We start from the raw sequence: 24,443 nt of genomic DNA on the forward strand, positions 1-24,443 counted from the left end.
GAGTTTGCTTTATGCCTGGAGCAAAGTTCAGTTCCCATCACACCCCACACACCCAGTGTCTGTCACGCTCTCTCTGTCTCTCTCCTCTGATGTCTCTCCATCTATGTTGACTGTTGACGCCCCTCTCTCCTATCTACTTTCTCTCTCTCTCTCTCTCTCTCTCTCTCTCTCTCTCTCTCTCTCTCTCTCTCTCTCTCTCTCTCTCTCTCTCTCTCTCTCTCTCTCTCTCTCTCTCTCTCTCTCTCTCTCTCTCTCTCTCTCTCTCTCTCTCTCTCTCTCTCTCGTAATTACTGTTTAAGCATTGACCTGCATGTTGGAAGTTGCCCTTAATTTTCTTTTTTCGTAGCATGTCTGTGCATGTGCTCTGCATGAGTTGGCAAAGCGGAAACAAGAATGTCTCAAAGCGAGCTGACATTACTCTGGAGTCACATTTAATTTTGCAGTCCTGGTAAAGACGACACCACTCCCTGTGGAGAGCTTAAAGAAATGCTTTCCAAATGGGTTATACGCATTGTGTTTTCTTAATTATTGGTGTTTGCTAAGGCAAGTATGGCTATTATTATTGCTCATTCTTAATGTTAGGGATTTGGGTAAACCTCTAACCCTAAGTATTAAAGTCTCATGTGTTGTTTGTACTGCTCATGTGGTGCAATGGACCTGAGACCGGAAATCATGTGACTTGTTGAGGTTTTTCTAAGCAATTAGATTTACTGATTTTGGCAGGCAGATGATAAAATGGGTGAAAAATATCCCACAAACTTATATATTGACAGAGGAAGTCATATCTAGAGGCTAGAATTAGGTCTGAACGATTAACTAGAATATTCTATGTATATTTGGTGATGATGACCTCTTTTGACCAAATCATTTCACAGGCTTTATCACAGACGCAATGCTCTTTTTCATTTTAATCTAGACTTGATGTATGTAATTAGACTTAAGAGTGATGTTTGATATGTGGGTGGCCACATAGACAAGGTCATGTTTGTATAAATATTGATGCATTTTATCTCAGGAGCGTGCAGATATATTTGTTAACCCTTAGCACTCTAGCCTTATCTGTTAATTAAATCTGCTCTCTGCGTACATTGCCTTAGTTATAATAATCTGACGAACATGTTTCCAGACGGTTGATATCTTGATGAGCGGCCCCTCTCACTAAAACTTTAACTTGATCTGCTTGCCTACTTTCTCCCTGCTCGCATTCCCTCAAGTGCAGCTTTGACAAAAATACCCAGATTGCTTTCCCATTAAATGTTAATGTTGTTATCGTTTAACTGTAACTTGTGGTGGTGTAACCTGATAAGATATGCTTTTGTTGAACAGTGTTCATATGCTCAAGTGCTCAACTAGTTTCGGAAGTAAACCTGTGTCAATAAATAGTTTTATGCTATTAAAGAGAGTGCTCACCCAAAAATTAATCTTCTGTCATCATTTACTCAACCTCATACCACTCCAAGCCTGTATGACTTTCTTCTGTGGAATATAAAAGAAGTTATTTTGATGAATGTCTCAGTGGTTACCAATATTCCCAACATTCTTCAAAATATCTTCTGTGTTCTGCAAAGGAAAGAAAGTCATACAGGTTCGGAATGACATGAGGGTAAGTAAATGATGACAGAATTTTCATTTTTGGGTGAACTATCCCTTTAAAAACAGACATTCTTTAATAAAGGCTGAATGGTTGTAATGGGTCATGGAAGTACAGTGGCCTAGTTTTTAGTTACCCCACAACCCTGGTCTTCAACTGGTTTTCTTCATTCAGTGCATGCTAAACTCCTTTTATTAGTAGCTAAGGCAGAGCTTACCCAGAAGCAGCTCTGCCAAACCCACCAGAATCCATGATTTATAGCTATCATCCATGTCCTGTGGAGCAGAACATCTCCTTCAGAACTGTCAGAATATTTACCCTAACTTCTAAATGGAGGTCTTACTCCCCAAGGTGCAACCTATCAATCCATTATGCTGGATGAGCTGTATCTGGGTGGCAGGCTGCGGACGTGGGAATGCCAACAGCCATCCTGCAGTAGCTCAACCAGGGTTATTGTTTCAGAAAGCTTGGTTCCCGTGGCCTAAGGGAGAACTGGCCAGTCACAGTGATGGGTTTCTCATGAAAAACAAACATATTACTTGGCCTAAAGACATTGTCTATTTTTCTCTCTTTTTCTTTTGGTCTCTATTTTTTTTTTTTTTTTTTTTTTTTTTTTTCCTCTGGCATTTTTATTGTGCATTAAAGGGATAGTTCACCCAAAAATGAAAATTGTGTCATCATTTACTCACCCTCATGTCGTTCCAAACATGTAAGACTTTCGTTCATCTTCGAAACACAAATGAAGATCTTTTTAATGAGATTTTAATGAGTGATTCAGTCCAGATTTTCTGAAGAGACACTAATGCTTTACATGATGAATAGATTGAATTTAGGCTTTTATTCGCATATAAACATTCATCAACGCACACATCAGTTGTTGTAAACGGAAGCTCTCAAACATGCTTGCTTGACGTGCGAGAACCAATGAGGTTCATTCTCGTGTGTTACACAGTACGTTTGAGCTTCCGCAAGAACCAATGAGGTTCATTCTTGTGTGTTAAGCAGCACACTTGAGCTTTCACAAGAACCAATGAGGTTCATTCTTGTGAGTTACGCAGCATATTTGAGCTTCCGCAAGAACCAATCAGGTTCATTCTCGTGTGTTACACAGCACGTTTGAGCTTCCACAAGAACCAATGATGTTCATTCTCATGTTATGCAGCATGTTTGACCCTTGCATAAACAAAATTAATTTAATTAATAAGTAAAATAAATAAAATAACATATGCATTAATTAAAAAATTATAAATTATTAAATAATGAAATAAAACTGAAAACTGAAACCTTTGACAAGTAGTAGAAAGTAGATAAAATCTCAGTAGGATTACGAAATTTTTTTTTTAATATTGTTTCAGGACTGTCACATTTTCCTACTTAATATTCATAAGCGAAGACCATGTAATAACATGACAAACAGTCCATCGAAGCTAAACCCTGCTGCTTTAAAACTTGTTCTGGTGCCACAGAGAGGTTAAGGGTCTCAGTAATGCTGATCAGCTAGCACAGCTATTCTACTAATTTACCGAGCAAGCCCTCACTGTGTGTGTGTGTGTGTCAGCAGGTCTGATGCGTTTGAGGAAATCTCTCCAGTCCACTTTAATAGGCCAGTGCTAGGCTGTAGATAGAGATCAGCATTCCATTCCCTCATTTATATGCAAATGAAGAGTGACATCATCAGCCGACTGCCTTTGTGAATGTTCTTGTGGGATTTTAAGGATTGTAAATGTGTAAGAGTAGTTGTATATGTATTAGAAGGTGAAGTTACGATTAAACGCATCAGTGTTTACATCTATAGGTTGTGTGGACATGTTTGAGTTTTTATTGTGAGTTCGTAGGACTTCCTGCTGTCTGTAACATTATTTTATGCTGCAGGAGAGCAGAGCTGTGGAATGCATTAATCACTGACGTCTAATTCTCTCTCTCTCTCTCTCTTTTTCTCTCTCTCTCTCTCTCTCTCTCTCTCTCTCTCTCTCTCTCTCTCTCTCTCTCTCTCTCTCTCTCTCTCTCTCTCTCTCTCTCTCTCTCTCTCTCTCTCTCTCTCTCTCTCTCTCTCTCTCTCTCTAAAACAATGGGCTCCAACCTGACCCTGACTGTTTAGGCTGTTTGCTTTTTCAATGCCTTCGGAGGGTTTTTGTTGAAAGTGTGGCATGGTCTGGCTGGTAAAATACACACTCACACGAAGAGAGGAATATTTCATCTTGGTACATCTTTAATTCTGTCATCCAAGCCAAACAATTAGTGGTTTGAATTACACCAAATTCAAAATCGGTGGTCCTCTGTTTAACACACAGACACATGCGTAAACTCAAATTTTAAATAGGGACGATAATTATTATTCAAAATGTTTAATTGTTGTTAATAATTTAAATGCTTAAGCTTTTCAATTGTCTAGTCAATTTAAGAAAAATCAGCACAACCAACCATTCATATTATACAATCACACAAGCCATGGCATCACAAGCACACCCTTAATTTAGTTTTTGGCGTTGTTTATACATGTTAATGCATTTTTCGATAATTAACAGTTACATTCACTGCAGGCACAATGCTACTGTGGTAAAGTAAATGGCAAGCACAGCGACATTCCATCAATCTCCCTGTATAATCACAACTGACAATCATGTCGGTGCTCAACGGGATAGCATGCAGGTACACTGACCTCTCTCTGTGACTGTGTATACAGTAAATGCACATTAAACTGTTCAAAAGAGCCAGTAGAGATTCATTTGTAATGTTACAAACATTTATTTAAATAATTGCTGTTCTTTTGAACATCCATCAATGAACTCTGATGAAAAAAAGCATTACATGGTTTCCACAAAAATTTTAGGCAGACCAACATGGTTTTAGCATTAACAACAATAATAAATGGCCATTAAATCAGTATATTATAATTTCAGAAGGATCATGTGACACTGAAGACTGGAGTAATGATGCTGAATATTTAGGTTTGCCACCAGAGGAATAAATTACATTTTAAAGTGTAATACAATAGAAAACAATTGTTTTAAATCATAATTAATTTCATAATTTCACAGTATTGTTGTCCAAATAAATGCAGCCTTGGCAAACATAAGTCTTCTTATGAAAAAGCATAAAACAAAGAAATATCTTACTGTCCCCAAACTTTTGAACAGCAGTGTATATATACACTACATGCTGTTGTTGTTGGTAGCCTATTTTATTTAAATTCAAAGTAGAAATACATTTTATCAAACAGTTTTGTTTTATATCTTTATGTAGACTTGATAATTAATGGTAAAAAAAAATGCATTAAGGATATGTTTAGTATATTTACCATATTTACCTAAATACATTAAATACTGAATTTATTAAAAGGTAAACATAAATACATGCTCTTCAGATCTATATTTATATAAGTTGGAGATTGGAGTCTTACATGCTGTATTTGTTATTAATCGATTTATAGATTATTGATTTTAAAATCAAGCATCCCTTGTTTCAAAATAATTTATTATTTAAAAATAGCTCTTATATGTAAAATAAGTCTGTCTGTAACAGATTATGCACAGTCTGTATCCAAAAGAGGAGAGATTTGCACTGTAAATGTATTCATGGACATCATAATTATAATACAGACTACAAAGAAAATACTCTCCTTTTTTGTTAATTTGTCACTTATCTTTCAAACACACATTTTTCTTCTTTAGTTCGACACAACCCTCATGCTCAAGTGCTTTTTAAAGTAATTGTTTTCTGTGCTGTCTGTTTATGAACAAAATGAAGACACTTCCCTTTCTCGTTTTTTGTTTGTTTTTATAGACTGTTCTCAGTCTTTGTCTTCTGCTGAAAGAGTTTAATGAATATTGATGATAGTTAATGTTTATATGATTGGCACTTGGAATTGCAAGCTCTGAATGTTGTCAGTGAATTCCTTTAGTGATCATTGCTGGTGATATGTGTTTTGTAGTGAAGCAGTTTCAGATATTTATGTCCTTGTATAAGGAGATATTTGCTGTTTGAACTGTCTTGTTTTGCGGCTGGTTTGACATACTTGTTCTGAAGAGTGAACTTCAATAATGGACCCCCCAAATGTATATTACTTACAGTAGATGTTCTGAAAAGTCAATTGAATTTAGATTTTCGAGTTTCTGTTCAAACAGCAAAATATAACTATATTTTGACATTTTCTGAAAACAGTGTAAGTGGTGCTTGCACATGCAAATCTCACCGTCACAATGCTGCTTCTCTAGAGGTGTTGCTATCATGTACTTTTCTAAGGTGTTCAGAGTTGTTTTTAGTTTGCAGCTGCAACAGTGATGCAACACAATTTCAGAAACCGAAGATATCTGAATAAAAATAGAAAAACGTACACGGATGCCGTGTGTTGTTCATAAAACTTCATGCATGAACTCTGTGACATTATTCAAATCGCTAAACTCTGTCAACAAAACTCGCTGCGCAGTCTGCTCCTTGCTTCATCCAGACGGCGCGAAGAACGCGATGGCATCGTAGGCAAACCCGGCATTGCGATGTTCATCACGTCACCAAATAAAATCCAGTACGTCCAGAAAAATGTATTTTGAATTTGATATGAGTAGATTAAAACAATGGATGGATGAAACAATGGACACACACTATTAAGACACTTTTTCATCGTTGGGCCAAACGGTTCTAAGAACAGTAAGGAATGGTTCATGTAATACTTCTACATGAGCTTGGTTCGGCACGGCACAATTACAAACTGGAAGTAAATTAAAAAGTTGCTATTTACATATCATACGGCAACGACTCACGCATTTGTATTACATTTCAAAGAGTTCAGTTATCAGCTCCACAGTGGAAGATGAAACCATATCCCTACTTGCTGGAATGGAATGGTTAAGCAAAGCACTTACCAACGGTTAAGCAATAGCCCAAGTATGATCATTAGTAAACATCTTAGCCAACAGCACTAAATTGCTTTTAAACATTTTGAAATGACAAAAAAATTCACAATGACCAAAAGGTCAAAGTGATTACTTGAGACTCAACAAACAAATGCTCAGAGAAAGAGGATGATGTAATTCGGTAATTGTTTCAGTTTGTCTAGGTTTTTTTTATTGCTTTTTTTGAGGACATGTTTGACCTGAGGCTACAAGTGGCCATTTAATTGCATAACACAGTTTTTAGAGGTTTTTTGCTAGATAAAAAAAATAAGGATCACACCCCAGCACAATAGAATTGCAGTCATGCAGAATGAATTTGAAGGTTTATATTCTGTTCATTGATTTGCTTTGCTTCTTTCTCTGATTTGGAGGAAAATAAATTTGTTTTTGGTTCTTTCTTTGAGAAATCGTTCAATTTAATGTTGATTCTTATAGACGAAAAGAGAGAATCGTAATCAAAAAGACAAATGGAACAATGAATCTTGGTGGTACTGAGAAACTAGTTTGTTGTTGTCTCTTGTGTTTAGACCGCACTCACTGTGCCAGATTGAAGCATTTTAGAAATCTCCACTGGCATAATTAAAAGAAATTCTCCATTGTGCACATCAAGGGTTTTTCATGCCTCACTGATGCACCTCATGTCGGAATATTGAGTCTTTGATTCGCGTCCAAACATATGCTCAGAGAGTCACATCGCTCTCCCAGCAGAAGTCGATCTGCCAAACCAGTGAAAGAAAGTTACGCAATATTCATAAATGTTTGTGGCGGTGACAGCCTCGCTGCGAGGTCACGGTCTCCTCACTTCACCCCGCACTCTGTTTACCCATCATCCTCCTCTTCTGCTGCCGCCCCACGCGATGGGTGGTGACTCACAGACTGTGTTTTTTCAGAGCCGTATCACGGCTGACAGCATGCTTATGTTTCACAAGACAACCCACACCTGCTTTCAAAAGCTTTCGATGCTTTATCCTGGGAATTAACGGTTTAATTCTTATTTTCCCATAACCAGATATGAAATCTATTGGATAGCTACTCCGGATTTGCAGTGTCTAATGTAGAACTTTGAAGAGACCGTACAAGTGTAAACAGGATTTGAAAATCTGGCGATTTACAGCCTGTTTGGAGAAAGAGATGAACACTGCCACTCATCGGCCCACCAGTTACTGATGATTTCAATAAAGATGGGCATCCAATTAGTTTGTTTGTTTTTTAATTAAATTTTCTTGAACACTTACACAACAGTGTACATCACACGTCTGTAACAACACCTATAATGTACAAAAACAAAGCAAACAAACACCGGGGCTCATATTACATGAAAAGTGCAATAGCACTATGTTCTTTGGGAGTCAGAGTTAACAATACATTGCAGTCAATAATAACCATAAATATAAGCAATAAAGTAGGGTTACTATAGTGCACATTAAAATTTATTTTCATATGAATATAGTACATAATTAAGCATTTTGTTCCTCCTCTATTATATTGTTAATATCCCCATGTTCAATAAATAATAAAAAGGGACTCCAGACCCTCTTAAATTTGTCTTCTTTACCCTTAAGAATATAGGTTATCTTTTCCATTGTAAAGCATCTCTTAACCATAGAGTTATAGTAGGCCTTTCTGTCTTTTCCCAATAAATGACAATGAGTATCCAATTTACTTTGCAGCTGAAATGATTTGGGATTCTATTATTAATTATGCATATTTATGTGCCATGTTCTGAAAATTTATTTGCGAGCCTCACTGGTTGAAAGAAGGGACTGTTTAAAGCTTTGATCTGGGAGCAATGCATTTCATACGCTTTAAAGCATCACTGCAAAGGGATTCTACCATTCTGAATCCTCTCGCTGTAAGCAAATAGGTTTAAAGCCATCAAATAGCTTTTAATATCTGCAGAGTAATATGAATTTAATTAGGCACTATTATTCTCTAACAAGCTGAAGCGATTAACTTCTGTTTTGAACAGACTTTTAAACCAGTTTCTCTTTTAAACACTAATCAGTTTCTTAGCTGCATGCTCGTCTGCCTCCAGTATCGCAAATCCTGTCTTACACATTTATTTAGGTAATGAAGAGAGTCTGCATGGCGTAAATCAAAGTACTCTCTATCTCTTGATTTGCCACTTATTTCATCTGTTTGAGGTTGTTATATCGTGCGCCTGTGGATTGAAGTAACACTTTCTTTTTGCTCATTACATCCCTCAGTGGGGCCACCGAATAGGGTCCGCCGAGGACCCAGCTGCCTTGGAACAGCCTTCTGAGTCGCTCGTTTGTGTTTGTTATAGTTTAACAACTAACTTTGGCTCAAGAAATAAATAAATAAATAAATAAATAAATAAATAAATTACAAAACTGATTTATGAGTGATAAATAAAAATAAAAGGTCATGTTAAACTATATATATATATATATATATATATATATATATATATATATATATATATATATATATATATATATATATAATATAATATAATATAATATAATTTTGTGAGTGAAATCTACATACCGGTGCAATTAAAACAATTTAATATTTATTATCCAAAGCACTTTATATGAAACATAAGTGTGTAGTTTCATGTGGCTTTGAAATCATGATTGATTGCGTATACTGAACACATTGGGAAAAAATGTGGAGTAACATGCTTTTTGATAAAATGCCGGAATAAAATTTGGAAATTTGACGACTTAAAATTCTTGAAAATCTTCTAAATTGTTACTTTAGTTGCCACCCTACTGAAAACTAGCTTCATAAATGTTTCATTGCCCTGAGAAAGTAGGACACATCCACAATGTTGAGTACAACTGAAATATCCTCTTTGTATTTTTTTTTTTTTGGTCAGGATGCATTTGAGTAATATTGCAGAATGATTTTTGCTTGGTGGCTCAGTCTGGAAATCCAAACCCTCTGATCATCATCTCTTAGTCACATTACATACATTTCTTTTAGGAATCAGCAAAGCTAATTTGTTTCCCAGAGATAATTTGTCTGGATATAATGTCCTGTGAGGTCCGAGGGTGGTTTTTGCTGGTTTTATCATTTCTGCATTTCAGGTTTAAGCTCCGCGAGAGGTCAATGGCGTTTCATTGGCGTACAATCTGTTTCAGAGCTACTTGCCAGCGGTTCTGCAATAACAGGCCTCACAAATCCAAAATCCAAACGCTCATATTGGCGTTCCCCCAGCCCCACCACCACGGTCTGATGTCTGCAACGCTACTGTATACTCTCATCGGCAGAGGTTTCGTAGACTACGCGGTTTGGCTGCTCTCCTCAGCCCACTGTCGTCCCTGCAAGCGGTTGACTCCTCACCACACAGATGTAAACTCTGCAGCAAACTATCATTTCTGGTGGCTGGGGGAGGAAACATGATATATTTTTGTAGCGTCTACTGCTCCTCTTTCCCAACCAGTCCACGACAAGCACATGAAGAGCCAAAGCAAACTCAGTGTTGGTGATGTTACATGCACCCCTCTGGTTCCCGAAGGAGCTTTAGGTCACCATGCTGCTCTTGGGCCTGTAATCCATCAAATCCAAAAGTGGGATTGAGTTCTGCTCTGTTCTCCTTTCATTAGCTAGCTTGAAGGAATTTGAGGCTTTGGGTTGCTTCTTAAATAAATAAACATCAAAGCTAATCTGGCCTTTTGATTTGAAAGCTCTTTGTTTTCTCTCTGCTGTATGTTCCTGGATTCTCAGCTTCTGTTATTCTTCAGATTCCAGAAGTACAGAGGAAATGAAAAGAGAAATGGTGAGCTGGATGTGCATGAGGGCTTTGTTATTGTATGGACTGTCAATCACAGTGACATGGGTCTCAAGACAATGGCTGTACTATGCACACACAGGCTTTTGGATATATCCAAAATATATGAGCGAAAGCACTTCAATTAAAGGTGCACTCTCCAGATTTTCTCTAATTAAAAAAAGTTGAAAAGCTACTGAAATTTGATTCTTGGTTTCAAAATTCCAACCTTGTTTATCAGCTTGCATAGTATAGTGATACTAAATCAAACAAACTGAAGGCACATGGAATTTGTGCCAGTCAGATCCGTTTGCAAGCTTGAGGGTGGCCTGCATATGAAAAAAAAGTTTAGTTTAATGTTTAAACTTTTGTCAAATCAAAAACATTGGAAATCGTTTATCCCTGGGTTTGAAGTTACATAACAAAATTTGATTGCAGCCTTCTGTTGTTCAGGGGTAATGAAATGCTCTGTACTGGAATAGATTAACGTCATACTTCAGAGCAGGATGTCTCAGTTTGTTGCCAGAGGAATGTGGCTGCTTTAACACCTTGTCTGCCCAGTTAGAAAGTGGTTTATGCTCTGAAATAATCATTTATGAATTGTACATTCCTCAATAGAGCGTAGAAAGAGGGGTGATAGACCTGACGCTGTGTGACCAAAAAGTCCAAACCCTCAAGTTTGCCATCCAGACATTTTTGGCATCATCTTTGTCAAATATCCCATTAATCCTTTGTAAGCATAAGAAAGTGTTGTATACATACAGCTTTTTTTGGTGTCAGATGTGAGTTATGTAGTTGACAAAATGGGCATTGTAAGGCTGAAAGCCGGACACTCTAACTCAACACTGCTTGCAGTGCAAGGTAACCGCTCATTCTCCCACAGTAACCGGCTGCAGCATCGAAGGGTTTCTATGACTCTTTTGATAGCTCCATGAAACCCGAACAGTCCCAGCGCTGAGCTTCTCTGAATACACCCGCGTTCCAAAGCCAAGAAACCCAGCACCAGCAGCCAAGAAACCTGTGAGCGCTTCACAAAGGAGACGAGCCTGAATGCAATTGGCTCCGGGAATGGATGTCTCTTTCGGTGAGATAAACTCAATCAATGAAAGCGTGAACAGATGGTTTTCTCTTCCTTAAGCATCGTAAGGTCTTACTGGCTTTGGTGTCCCTGCCAAGACATCTCTACCTCATTGTTGGGCCTTTGTCATCGCAAGCCACTACTGACACAATGACCTACTGTTCAGCCTGATGGGTTGGGATTTTCTCTGGATTTCTGGGAAAGCAGTAAAGCCAAGACCAAGAACACTACAAGCAACTCGGCAGGCTGAATGAGACACACTTGTGTTTGCCATCAGTGTTATTGTGTAGCTTGATGTGCATTTAGCAGGGTAGGTCAGGTTGACATTAGATCCCATTTAGGAAGTGTCTGAATACTTGCTACATTGCCTCCCAGTCAGTCAGTCAGTCAGTAAGTAAATTGGCAGTTTTTTGTGTGAATAAAGGTACTTGCAAAGGAAGTTTTAGACATGCTTCTAAGGGACTATGATCTAAAACAAAGTTAAAGACAACTTAGCAAATACTTGCACTACTGTTGAAAAGTTATGGTTCAAAGAAAGTAAACGTTTCTTAAGCACCAATTTATATTGGCATATTAGCATATAGCATATTAGAATGATTTCTGAAGGATAATGTGACAGAAGACTAAAGAATGGCTTCAGCATGCCATCACAGCAATAAATTAAAATTAAATATTAAAATAGAAAATATTTTTTCAATATTAATGTTTTTGCTGTATTTTGAATCCCTACAGACACTCATTACTGTGCGTCAAGGTCAGTGCGGCAAACGTTTTTTTTAAGTGACTAGGATGATTGAATACTCAACATGTATTCGAGATGTATGGAAAATGTGTTTGGTGGTTACGTTGCATTAGGTTTTTAAAGTTTTCTCTTGAACTTCTATTGAAAATGGTAAAAATCTTTTTCAAAATCATATGAAACCAGCATGAATACAAAAAGTGGTTAACTCTCTCTGGGCTCTCAATAGCCCATTAAATCATAGGATTGCATGTTCACCCGTCCCGTCCTATCACTTATCAGGTTGCCATTGGACCATGAGTCAGCAGTTCTCTAAACCTGCTGAGTGTCAGGCTCATTAGACTCAAGAAGAGAATAGACCAAGTGAAGGAACAGGAAAAAATTTCCAAGAAAGGGAGGGGAGGGAAAGTAATTGAAAGAATGTGGAGGACAAGAGGGGGCTAGATGACTCACTGCTAGCATGTACTCTGCCCTCACACTGCAGCGAGGTCTGGTCTCTGAGCATGACTGTGTGCTTATGGAGGAAGAACATGCTGCTGTGCTCAGTGTGAAGCAGAACTACTGGCAGCTACTGAAACCAGAAGAGAAGACCTGTTTAGAACTCAAGAACTGCAAATGAAAAGCCTGAAACCATAACACAGTGGCAAAAGAGTATTTGTCATCTAAAGGGTGAAACGAAGATAAGAGGTCATGGCGATCGACTAAACAGCAGTTCTCCTTCCTGTTGCTAGCATAAACCCTGCACAGCTTGCCCAGGGGTGGGCCTTCTTGTTTGTTTTTTCTAAAAATCGTACATTTTTGTGCGAATCAAATCATACAAATTAATTCAAAAAGGCCACCTCGTAAAATAGTTCCGTTCTCTATCTTGAGTTCTCACCAAGACTCAAACCGTAATATGATCTAAACCGTGAGTTTTGTGATCTGTTGAACCACTACCTACCACCATCCTTCCTACCATGGCTTCAGTTCACTGGTTGCAGATGTTGGAAAAAGCAGATGTTAAACTTATTTTGCTTTAAAGCTATTCATTGGCATATTAATCATCTAGAGCATCGAATTAGATGCCCATAAACTACACAAAATATCCCTGCTTTTGAGCGGTCTTTCATACTGCTTCAAGACACATATTTCAGAGACTGAACACTGTTGGAGCTCTATTCTGTTTGTAGTGACTGAACACTCTCCTCCCTAGTCAAACACGGGAGAGAATAAACAGCGAAGTTGGTAATGGAAATGCAGTCTCGCTGTGTTTACCCCCACATCAGGAGAACTTGTGTCTGGATAAATATTGCAAGATAGTCAGTCTCATCTGGTCAGTAGTCCCTACAAGGGTTATTTAACACCAAATGCCCTCTTCTAGTCCCAGAGGAGGATCGAGAATCCAGCTGATTCAGAATGAGCTCTCGTTGACCATAACTATGCACTTAAAGTCGTGGGAAGGGTGCTGTAAGGAATTTGTAATGATAACTACTGCTTCCAACAGTCATGGAGACTCCTACTTCGTAATAATAATGAGCATTTGGGCTGTGTTTGTTCAAGCAGTCGTTTATTCTTGATCGTAAATAAATGTGATATGTAGTTAAACGCTTTGTCACAGCAATTCTGAGCCCTCCCTGGCTTTTTAGTTCACTGAATATTCTGTTGCATGCATGAGTCTCAGGTTTACTTCAGAGCCCTGGTTGTTTCATCATCCATGTAATGTGCATCTTCTATGTGACAAATATAGCAAAATATCAAGCAGCCATTTGGCATGAGGAATTGGAGGCATGTAATTAGCCAATTCTCCGTATGACTGGAAAATTACAGAGTAGAGCTTGTGATCAGCGAATTTCCTGCTTTCATAATATTTTGCATTATTTTTATTGGCTGCTTCAAAGCGGTTTTCTGATGTTTAAAAAAGATGTTAAAGCCTTAAAGAACAGGATTAAATCATTGACTCAACCTCTTGTTGTTCCATATCTGCTAGTGTTGTCACGATACCAAAATTATTGTTTCGATACCGATACCAAGTCAAGAATTTTCGATACTTTTCCTGAAAAGGGAGAAACTCTCAAATATCATTGCTGTGCTTTATTTTAAAACCGGGACAACATTCTAATCATATAACACACTAATAAATGAACATATGAACAGCAGATATATTAAACATTTGAACAAAATATGAAATATCAAAATATACAAAATAAATTAGAGCAATGACATTCAAGGTAAAAAATAATAAATTTAGCAGCATTATCTCAGTTATCATAAGAAACATAAGAGTTACCGGTAATAACTTTATCTTGATTCTGAACTTTGAATAAAAATATGAACAGCGATTATATTAAACAATGTTTAATATTGGTAACATATGATGAGCTTCATTGGTGATAATATTTGATTATGGGGAGAGAGTTGTGGAAGGCCTATACTTCATGTTAAACATAAATATATAGCAGCAAAGACAACGTCGACAGTGTTGACGGCAAAATAGGCTACTGAATATTTGGTTCTGTATTGACAGGTGCAGTATTTGAAAATCGATAATATTTTTTTAGATTACATTTATATCTGCATTTATGTCAAAACCTAGAGACTTTCAAACATCAAAATGTCATTTATTAATATGTATTCGTGTCAAAATGACATACATCTTTTCCTAACATCTTTTCCTATTCTATTTTGCCTGGAAATGCTTCCAACACGCTTGCGTGTCGCGTGAAAAATAGGCGTCGGTTCTCGGTTCTATTTCTAGCATGCACGCGTTTTCCGCACGGCTCGGGCGCGCGTCACGCTCTAACCTGTTAACATGGGAGGCGAAATAAAAACGGACACGCCACGCAGCTGAGACGCTCACGCCACGCATCCAGTGTGTCGCCGGCCTTACAAATCTGGAACGCGGTCATTCTTAGAAGTATCGATACTAATAAATTTAGGAATCGTGACGTTTTTAATTTCCGAGAATCGCGATACTATTGAAGTATCGGTGCACCGTGCAACACTAATATCTGCATGACATTCTTTCTTCTGATGAACATAACAGGAGGTATTTAGAATATTGTTCAAGCTGCTCTTTTCCATATAATGCAAGTGGATTGGGTCCGAGAACAGTTGTGGTCACCATTTGCTTTCATTGTGTGCAAAAGAACATTGGACATTCTGCTAAACTCTTTTTGAGTTCCTTGCATAATAATTTTTGGATGAACTACTAATTTAAAGGTTAGAAAGCAAAATAAATTGTTTTAAAATAACCTTTTGTGTGAGTCACATCACAATCTGGATCAGATTGTACAAATGATAGAACATTTCTGAAGTTTGACATGATATATATATATTTTTTTATTAAAATGTAGAGTCACAGTGATAAAATCAGATTACTTATTGTCTCCTTTTGAGTGACTTGAGTTGAATTTAGCCTACCACGTCCATGTAAAGTTTTGAAGCTTGAGTTTTGAGTCTTGAAATTCAGTTCAGGCTTTCAAATTATTGCATCAGTCTGTGGATGGGCTGTGCCCACTCTTTGAATAACCACAAAATGCCCACTCTTTGACTGCAGACTGCTCTCTGCTTATGTAATCCGTATGAAGTGTGCATTTCTCTCTGGCGCGTTCACTACATGCAAAGATCGCGAGTCAGCATCGTCAACTTCATCTTTCCAGCCGACACTGACATAACAAAAACTGGTTTATTAGTAAACAATTAAAATGTCTCCTGCTATATTTTACATATTCATAATCATTCATTTTGCCGGTTCGTTGTGACAGCTTTTAGGTGCTTTATTGGCAGCGCCACCCTTACATGTTACATGAACGCTTCAGCACCGAAAACATGGAGATTTTTTTCTTTTGGGGGCATTTTGTTTGTGTTCAGGTTTTCTCAGTTGTCTTTAGGCACGATGTTGCGAGTACGCTGCTAATAAAGTTGCGAGTAGGCCTACATTGGATTCACGTTTATTATTATATTTAAAAAATACCCCAGTTTTTATGGCGGTCATATCATTTTATTTTGTTGTATTTATCCGCCACACCTTAAAGGCCGGTCCGTGAAAATATTAAACCGGTCCGTGGTGCAAAAAAGGTTGGAGTCTTTTTTCTGTTCTTTGGAACATGAACATTAAAAACAATGCAAACATATTTTGCATTATATTTTGAAGTTAATGGGGTCCGAAACAACATGGGGACCCCACTGACCTACATTGTATGAACATAATACACTTCTTGTTCCAAAGGAAAAAAAAATCACATTTGAAATTACACAAGGGTGAGTAAATTATTTATATTTTTTGTGCTTTGGAGAACTAATCCTTTAATTCACGTCTTCAGACCTAACGTACTGGGACCGTATGTGAAATAAATGTGTGATTTAATGACACACACTAAACATAGAGGTGGCTAGACTGAGCTTAAGTCGGAAATAACTTTACAGACTGAAAATCTGCTCACAATTCTCTCAGAAACAAGATTTATGGACTAACCAGGAAAGGCTTCAGTGCTTTGCTGGAAGTATGTTGTTTCAGGAAAAAAAGGCTACCATTTTAGGAGAGACGGTGAAAAGCTGTGAATGCTTTCTAAGCTCTCACAAACATTCCTTCAAAACCTCATAATACACCCTGCGGACCGTTGTGGTTGCACTAAAAGCAACTCTCCTGGAATGTTCAAAAACAGCTTGTCGGCTCTCTCAGAACTGGCATGGACCAAGCAGTGGATTAAGTCTGATGTCCTGACAGTGTCCTCCTCCTATTGTTTTTATTATTTTTAAGTCTGACTGATGGAGTCAATCCCGCCGTGTGTGTTATCAAATGTGGGTTTGGGTTATACATGCTTGAATCGCTGTTGGATGGAATGCTCTTACTGAGTACACACTGTGCGGTTTGACCACACGCAAGTCATGAGGTGAAGATTTGTCTTTGTGGTGACTTATTAAAACAAAATGTCTTGGCAATAACTTACCGAGGCTGAGGTCTTCAGCAGCTTTAAAAATATCCTAAACTCTAAGTACCTCTAATGAAGATGTTCACTCATAGAAGCTTAATGGAATAGTTCAGCCAGAAATGAACTAAAACAGAACACATACAATTCTAGACAGTGCATATATGTTTACACTGGTCTTTTTCAACAACAATTTCTGTTCAATTTCAGTTCATGCGTTAATTGTCCAATTGAACTGATTCTGAGCAGACATATTTATGAAGGGTTTGCATACAATTCGTTCTGCTTGTGTTTAAAAAATGCCTAATAAATATAAAAGAAGTAGGACAGACAGAAAGACAATAAATCTACATAAAAATTCCATATGGCTTGAGAGGTTTATTGTTCTCTAAAGCCCTGAATAGTTTTGTGTGACAAACAGGCTAAAAAAGTGGGTTTGGAACAACATTAGAATATATGATGATGGAATCTTAATTATCGGATGAGCTATTACTTTAAATATGTTTTAAATATGTTTATCTTAAACACATAGGCTGTGTCCAAAAGCTTTGACTTATCTGGAAGCATTTGCTTTTTAAGGTACCTCCCAATTTTGGACACACTTCCTTTTCCAGAGAGCTTTGATGATAACCAAGCGAATATTTCATTACCGTACTAGTTTCTTGCTAGAAATTAAGGGAAAAGTTGAAAAAATTTAGCAAAAAAACCTACATTTACCCACAAACTGACTACGAAACACAACTTTTAGATGCCATTTTTGTCCTTCAGTTCAACCGTCACTGAAACACAAGCAGAGGAATAGTGGGATATCATAGGCAGCAATGGACACATCTGTGCTGCCTTCAAAAAACGATCAGATGAAGGTATCTCAGTAGACAGGATGTAGCACGATCATTGGATTTGTACGTGCATTATTGCCTTCCTACCTCCGTACGCTCCCTGCGGAGGCAGAATTTTTCAGCTTTCGTAAGCCGCCTGAATTGATATCTGTTAAAGTTTCGCCTTGTGCCTTCAAATCAAAGTGTAGCAAAAGTCCCCATTCTAAATGTTTCACACCTCTTTCCCTACAATCTCTGTGTTAAAATGAAATGAAAATAACTATTTCTTTGGGGAACAGACAACCTGCACAGACACTTCAGTTCAATGAGAAACTCACATCATGCTTTTGTGTGTATATAATATGTAAAAATATGGTGAGCTGTGCTGCCCATGGGCGCTGGGCCGGCAGAAAATTATTTATGATTAAATTTAATAACCAGAGAACGTGTCCTCCTATTCTCCCAGGCAGTTGTGCGTGCGTGCACAATTTTGAGCACTCGACTAAGCCGTTAAAATGTGTTCACCAGGTGAGGTTAATCTCTTGTCCGGTGCAGGAGAGAGATAGGCAAGGTTGCCATCACAAATCTCATTCAAATACTTGCGCAACATTTGCAGGTGGATCTTTTGGCCTCAGTAGGCAGCATTTGGCTTTGTAAGCATGCTCCTGATGCGAAAGCTATATACTATATATGCTACCGTCCAAAGGTTTGCAGTCAATACGTTGTTGTTGTTTTTCGAAAGAAATTACTTTGTAGAAGATTCCAAATCTTATGATTGTACTTATGAGGTGCCTCAGGTTGAAACAGAGTGGCTATCAAGGAATCACCATTATCACTTCCCATATCGGTTTGTGTTGTACTAATGTGGAAGGAAATACTAATACTCATAACTGTATTTGACACTTAAACCAAACATGTCTCCACAGCCCTCCAAATTTGATTCTAATGTATGCGCTTATGAAATAAAATGGCTTTTAGCTGTGCCCGGAATAATCTTGGGATTTTGGGTTAAGTCATTAAGTCACTCCACGAGACTGTGGATTTGTGATGATTAAAGGACAGCTGACTTCGGCGCGCACACACTCAAACACACACTTTTCACCTTCCATGGGTGTAATACATCATCCTAATGAACCTGTGTAGCCAGGGCATGCAATACTTGATTAATCCACAGTCATTAAATCCAGTCTGCCGAGGACATTAGGAGGGAAGAGCATCCAGAGCCCCTCAGCTCGACTCTCCATTAATCTACTGCATAACTGGCCTGAATATAACACCAGTCAAAACACACAAACACACACACAGAGCTTTGTAAGGTTTTCTCACTTTTCTTGTTGAATATTTTAAAGAGAGTTCCAAAATGTAATCATCATGCACAAAACGAAATGAATTAAGTAGATTAAATAATACGCAGAAAAGTAGTGTATAATATGCAAGTTATAAAAATGCATTATTATGTTTGTTGATTGGTCAATACAGTGTTCCAGTGGCGCTAAAATACATAAGATGAGACATTATTCATTTTAGATTGTTTTCCCAAAAGAGAAATATTATACATTTATAAAATATAACATTTTAAATGTGCATATTTTCTAAGTCCATTTTTTTTTTTTGTTCACTAGCATGTAGATGATCTCAACTTGAAAATCATATTATTATTTGTTTTATATTATGTAGAAACCATTTTATAAAGAAGCAAAGCACAATCTCTTGTAATTGTGCATATTGTTGAGTCATTAGGAATGTAAAAGATCCTATGATATATTTGAGGAAATATACATTATACATAGTTTCATGTAGATCAGCTTTGGCTGTCTGATTAAATTTAGGGCTCCCCTCTTTTCCATCCACAAAAAAAAAATAAAAAAGTGCAAGTGGAGTATTGTAGTCTGAGAGTTAAGATGGTGGGATAGGCTGCAGTTCTGAGGCAGACATGTTGTGCATTCCCTCTGCCAGGAAAGGGGTATTAACATGATAGATCGGGGATCTTTTTTTTTTCAGGAGGCGAGAGACAAAATTTCCACTCGCACATGCATTCCTAATAAAGCAGAGGATGAGCACAGATGGAGTGTTTTAAATGAAGCCCCTCTCCCTCACGGCAAACACACAGAGGTTAAAGGTTTAATGATCTAACCTGTTTACTCGAGTAAATACATGTACGTTTATGTCAAGCGAAATTAGTTTCTCATTTGCTTTATAAACAGGAAGGGCAAGGAATTTGCAGCATTTGTTTTCTGTTTTTCCACCACTTGATCTCCAGACCCTCTTCTGTGGAGCCACAGACCCTCCGTGTCCCTGTTCAGCCTTATGCAATGTTCTTCATAATTATTATTATTACAAACTTTTATATATTTATATAATTTTAAATAATTTATAATTTTTTTATATTTCATATACATTTTTGTGTTTTATATTTTATTTCTATTCAAATATTTGCACAAAAACAATTTATGAACCTTTTCACCTCTTCCTGACCCTTAGGATAAAATAGCTCTCTCTCTTTTTTTTTTTTTTTTGCTGCTATACCTTTAAGAATATGTAAATGGCCCTTTTTCAATGGCCAGGCACATTGTTAATAATAATCTTTTTCCAAAAGAAAAGAAAAAAATGTATTTCTTCTGACTTGACCTCTTTAAATGAGTGCCTTTCTACACTTCCTGAGTGATAATAAAACTCTATAAACTGGCAGTTTCAAGCTAGACCCTAAATAGATTATCTCTACAGTGTTTAAAGGTCTGTTTTCTTTTTTACTGTTTTCAAAAGGTCATTTAGTGTGAGTGTTTGTATAGTTACAGACAGTATTTGTACAATAATGGCTTCCTTTGAAAATCTCTTTATAGTCATTTTACTGTTGTGACACTAATTTGCCCTCAAGTTTCTAAGCTGTCTTAATTGACATAAATGATTGTCATTAGGCAGGGAAATGCCTGATTTTGGCTAACGGGCAGCGGAGTGCAGAAGTGACCTCTTTAAGGGTGCAGCGGGGGCTGATGAAGTGTGTTTACTGATCCCTGGGGAGTGGGAAAGTGTGTGTGTGTGAGTGTGTGTCTAAGTCATAGTTTGTGTATTCATTTGTGTATGCTAATGCCTATGAGTGGTTTCAGATTTGGCCCATCCCCAGGAAGTGTTGATAAAACCGGCTGGCCGGAAAGCATGTGCAAATTATTACATTCCAGTTTAGTTTTGTAAGGCTATTTTTAGCCTCTTAGTCCTGTGCTGTGCTCCACCTTCACTCTTCCTCCTCCTTCGTGAACTGGAAAGACTGGTTTTTACATGCAGCCAGAGAACCGGTTTCTCTCTCTCTGTCACTTTGGTCACATATGGCGGTGGGCGTTATCATTCATAAATAGCTCAGATTGTTAGTATTCTCAAAATTACCATGTTTATTGACATGTTTTAAAGTCTGTCTGTTTTAAGATATGCAAAACTTTCTCTCCAGTGTGCAATGGGACATTCCATTTTCCAAAAATCCCCTAGACTCATACCACAAAGGCTGTTGGGTACACTTCCTGTGTCTGTTTGTTTGTGTTTGTGTGTGTCTGTGTGTGTGTGTGTGTGTGTGTGTGTGTGTGTGTGTGTGTGTGTGTGTGTTGAACACAATTAGACTCTCTCGTCATGTGAAAATAATCCACAAATCCCAAACAATCTGAACAAACCAAACTGACTGAGCCTGACATTTTCTCTGCAGAGCTTGGATGAGCTTGATGATGATGACGGAGAAGAGAAGGAGGGGAAGACGGACGAAAGTCTTACACAGCACAACACGGTCCAGAACGAGGCGCTGATCTCTGACCCCGGAGAGGCCCACTCGATACAGGTGAGAGTGTGTGACCGTTTTAGGAATGTCAGAGGATAGTCCTGCCTCTAGAGGGTGTTTGGAGTGCCGTCACCGTTCTGCCTTACAGAGGCAGTGTTGACCAAAGAAACAAACACAATCAAGTGACAAACAGAAAGCAGAACAGCCCAAGCTCATGGAGCCTCAAGCCACATTATGAGAAGAGATAATATCTCTTGACACTAGACATGACAGAGGTTTGTCTTCTATTTACCTTGTGTTACGACCTGTCTAGAGAGGAAACGTGACGAACAGGATAACAACGGCATCATATTTTTTATTTTAGTGTTTTAAAACCGAACTTCAGGGGTGAGCGAAGGCCACAAAAAGTGCCTAACAAAATTACATTTCCTAAGTAAAGAGAAATAAAACACAACACAGTATTAAAATACCTCTCACAAAAAAGGCAGTGTAGATTTACTATAGTAACAATGAATACATATCAATATATTTTTTTCCCTTGAATTTTTTTGAAAAACATTAAAAGATAAAACACATTAATTATTATAATATATACACTACTTTTCAGTAAGATTTTTTGACAGTGGGCATTTATTTAAAAAAGTATTTTAAGTAAATGTTGTTCTTTTTTATAATCAAAGAATTGAAAAAATTGTATTATAGTTTCCACAAAAATATTAAGCAGCACAACCGTTTTCAGCACTGATAATAATAAATGTTTCTTAAGCTCCAAATTATCATATTAGTATGATTTCTGAAGGATCATGTGACACTGAAAACTGGAGTAATGATGCTGAAAATTCAGCTTTGACATCGCATGAATAAATTACACTTACAAATATATTAGCATAGAAAATAATTATTTGAAATTGTAATAATATTTCGTATAAGAGAAATCGTACAGATCCAAAACTTTTGAATAGTGTGTGTAGGCTATATATAAGAAATTAAGACCTTTAGTAATATTTAAGATTTTTTTCTCTTGAATTTTGATTTTGAAAAAAAAAAAACATGTTAATGAATTTTAACATTATTACATTTACAATATACATTAATTACTAATGTACATCAGCTTTTTGTGCATAATGTATTTTTCAGTCATTTAATCACCCTCATTGTTATAAATTTGTATGGCCAAACACAAAATGAGATGTTTAAAAAAAAATTCATGCTGCTTTTTTCCCATTAAATGGGCCTATATAGTGACCAGGGGGTGAAAAAAGCATCATAAAAGTAGCCCATAGAACTGGTGCATTTTATTCCAAATCTTATGACGTGTAATGATGGCTTTTAGTGAGGAAAAGACCAAACTTCAAGCCATCATTCACTGAAAATTCGGCCTGCATTTGTCATTTTAGTGGCTCACTAAAGGATGGGGATGGCTAACTGTCAGTCTGCCATCAGCAGAGCTCTGGGAAATTGATTACATAGTTTTCTAAATTACGCATTGTTGTGTTATATCTAATTTCCTCCTGTTGGGTGGTTGATTCCATGTAGCTTCAGGTTGCTGAATGCATAAAGGAATCTATTATCTCGAGATTTCTGAACCGTAATCACATTGGCATTGTGTGTCTGGGTGCATATCATCTTGCATTACTTTTCCCTGTAAAGGATTGCTACTGTATATTCAGTTAGAATTTCAAACCTATTATTGCAAAATTTGAAAGGACTTTTAGCGAGCAATTGTTTGTGACTGAAGGCATTGTGAAAAGTGCTTCTCTGAAAAGCCATTGAAATGTGCTTTAGTTAGATTCATAATTATGTTTAAATAAAGAAACTACTGCCAGCGCTGTGAGAATGCGAGTAGTTACATGTGTTTCTGGTGATCCTGGTCATGTTCAACAGTGTACGCCAACCCACAGTTCTCCAGATGTTGGCCTCTGTTGTATCGGACACGGTTCACTTTGTATGTAGGATATTATACAATAGTCAGTTCTCGTCCTCTAATTTGATTGGCCAAGAGTGACATGCTAAATAAAAGAGATTTTGTATAGATTTTACAGTGTACTTGCAAATTATGAAGGACTAAAAATGACAGAACGAAAAATAAATAAATAAATAAATAAAAGTAGAAATAAATAAATAAATGCAGAAATAATAGTGAAAATAAATACATTTTGGTAATATAAACGGCTATTTCTGTATTTTTACATGTATTAATTTATTTATTTATGCATTTCTATATGTATTTATTTATGTATTTATACATTTATTTATATATTTATGTATTTATATATTTATTTATTTATATATTTATATATGTATTTATTTATACATTTATTTATTCCTACATTTATTTATTTCTGTATTTCCACATTTCTACATTTATTTATTTCTGTATTTCCACATTTCTACATTTATTTATTTCTGTATTTCCACATTTCTACATTTATTTTTCCCTGCGCATGTATGCTAATTGACCAATGGCTAAGCCACGCCCCCAAACGCGATGAGCCAATCACAGTACGCATAGCTAACCCAATACACTCGGACATTCTCTGCTTCCTCGTCCATTGCAATGCATTGCGGTTATCAGTTTTCATTCGTTTTTATGTTTTTTCTTGTCATTTTGGCTTTAAACAGCGTGTGTGTGTGATTTTGGTTGGGTGACAGTTGTAGGTTACAGTTTGACAAAAGCACAATGTTGTGTTTTACACAAATATAAGTAGGCTAAACACTTTGCAGTTTTAATTATGTCGTGTATGAACAAAATGGAGTATGTTTTTATGTTTCCACTGTTCGATCGCGCCCGCTCTCTGACACACACACACACACAGACACACACACACACAAACACACACACACACATTCCAGCAATGCAATCTTGACATCGCAGCCTGTTCATTATTCTGCGCTCACACCAAACGCGAATAGAGCGTCAAATTC

General features: G+C 37.1%; 1 protein-coding gene across 4 annotated transcripts in view; it reads left to right on the forward strand.

The window, feature by feature from the left end:
• Positions 1-24,443, forward strand: part of pawr (PRKC, apoptosis, WT1, regulator) — a 69,050-nt gene that overhangs the window by 19,367 nt on the left and 25,240 nt on the right. For all 4 annotated transcript variants that reach the window (XM_084111495.1, XM_084111494.1, XM_084111496.1 and 1 more), the window contains exon 2: positions 21,450-21,578. In XM_084111495.1, coding sequence (XP_083967621.1) covers positions 21,450-21,578 — 129 coding nt within the window. The remainder of the gene's footprint in view (positions 1-21,449; positions 21,579-24,443) is intronic.

This window comes from Abramis brama (assembly GCF_963993115.1).
Source record: "Abramis brama genome assembly, chromosome: 4".
NCBI lineage: Eukaryota > Metazoa > Chordata > Actinopteri > Cypriniformes > Leuciscidae > Abramis > Abramis brama.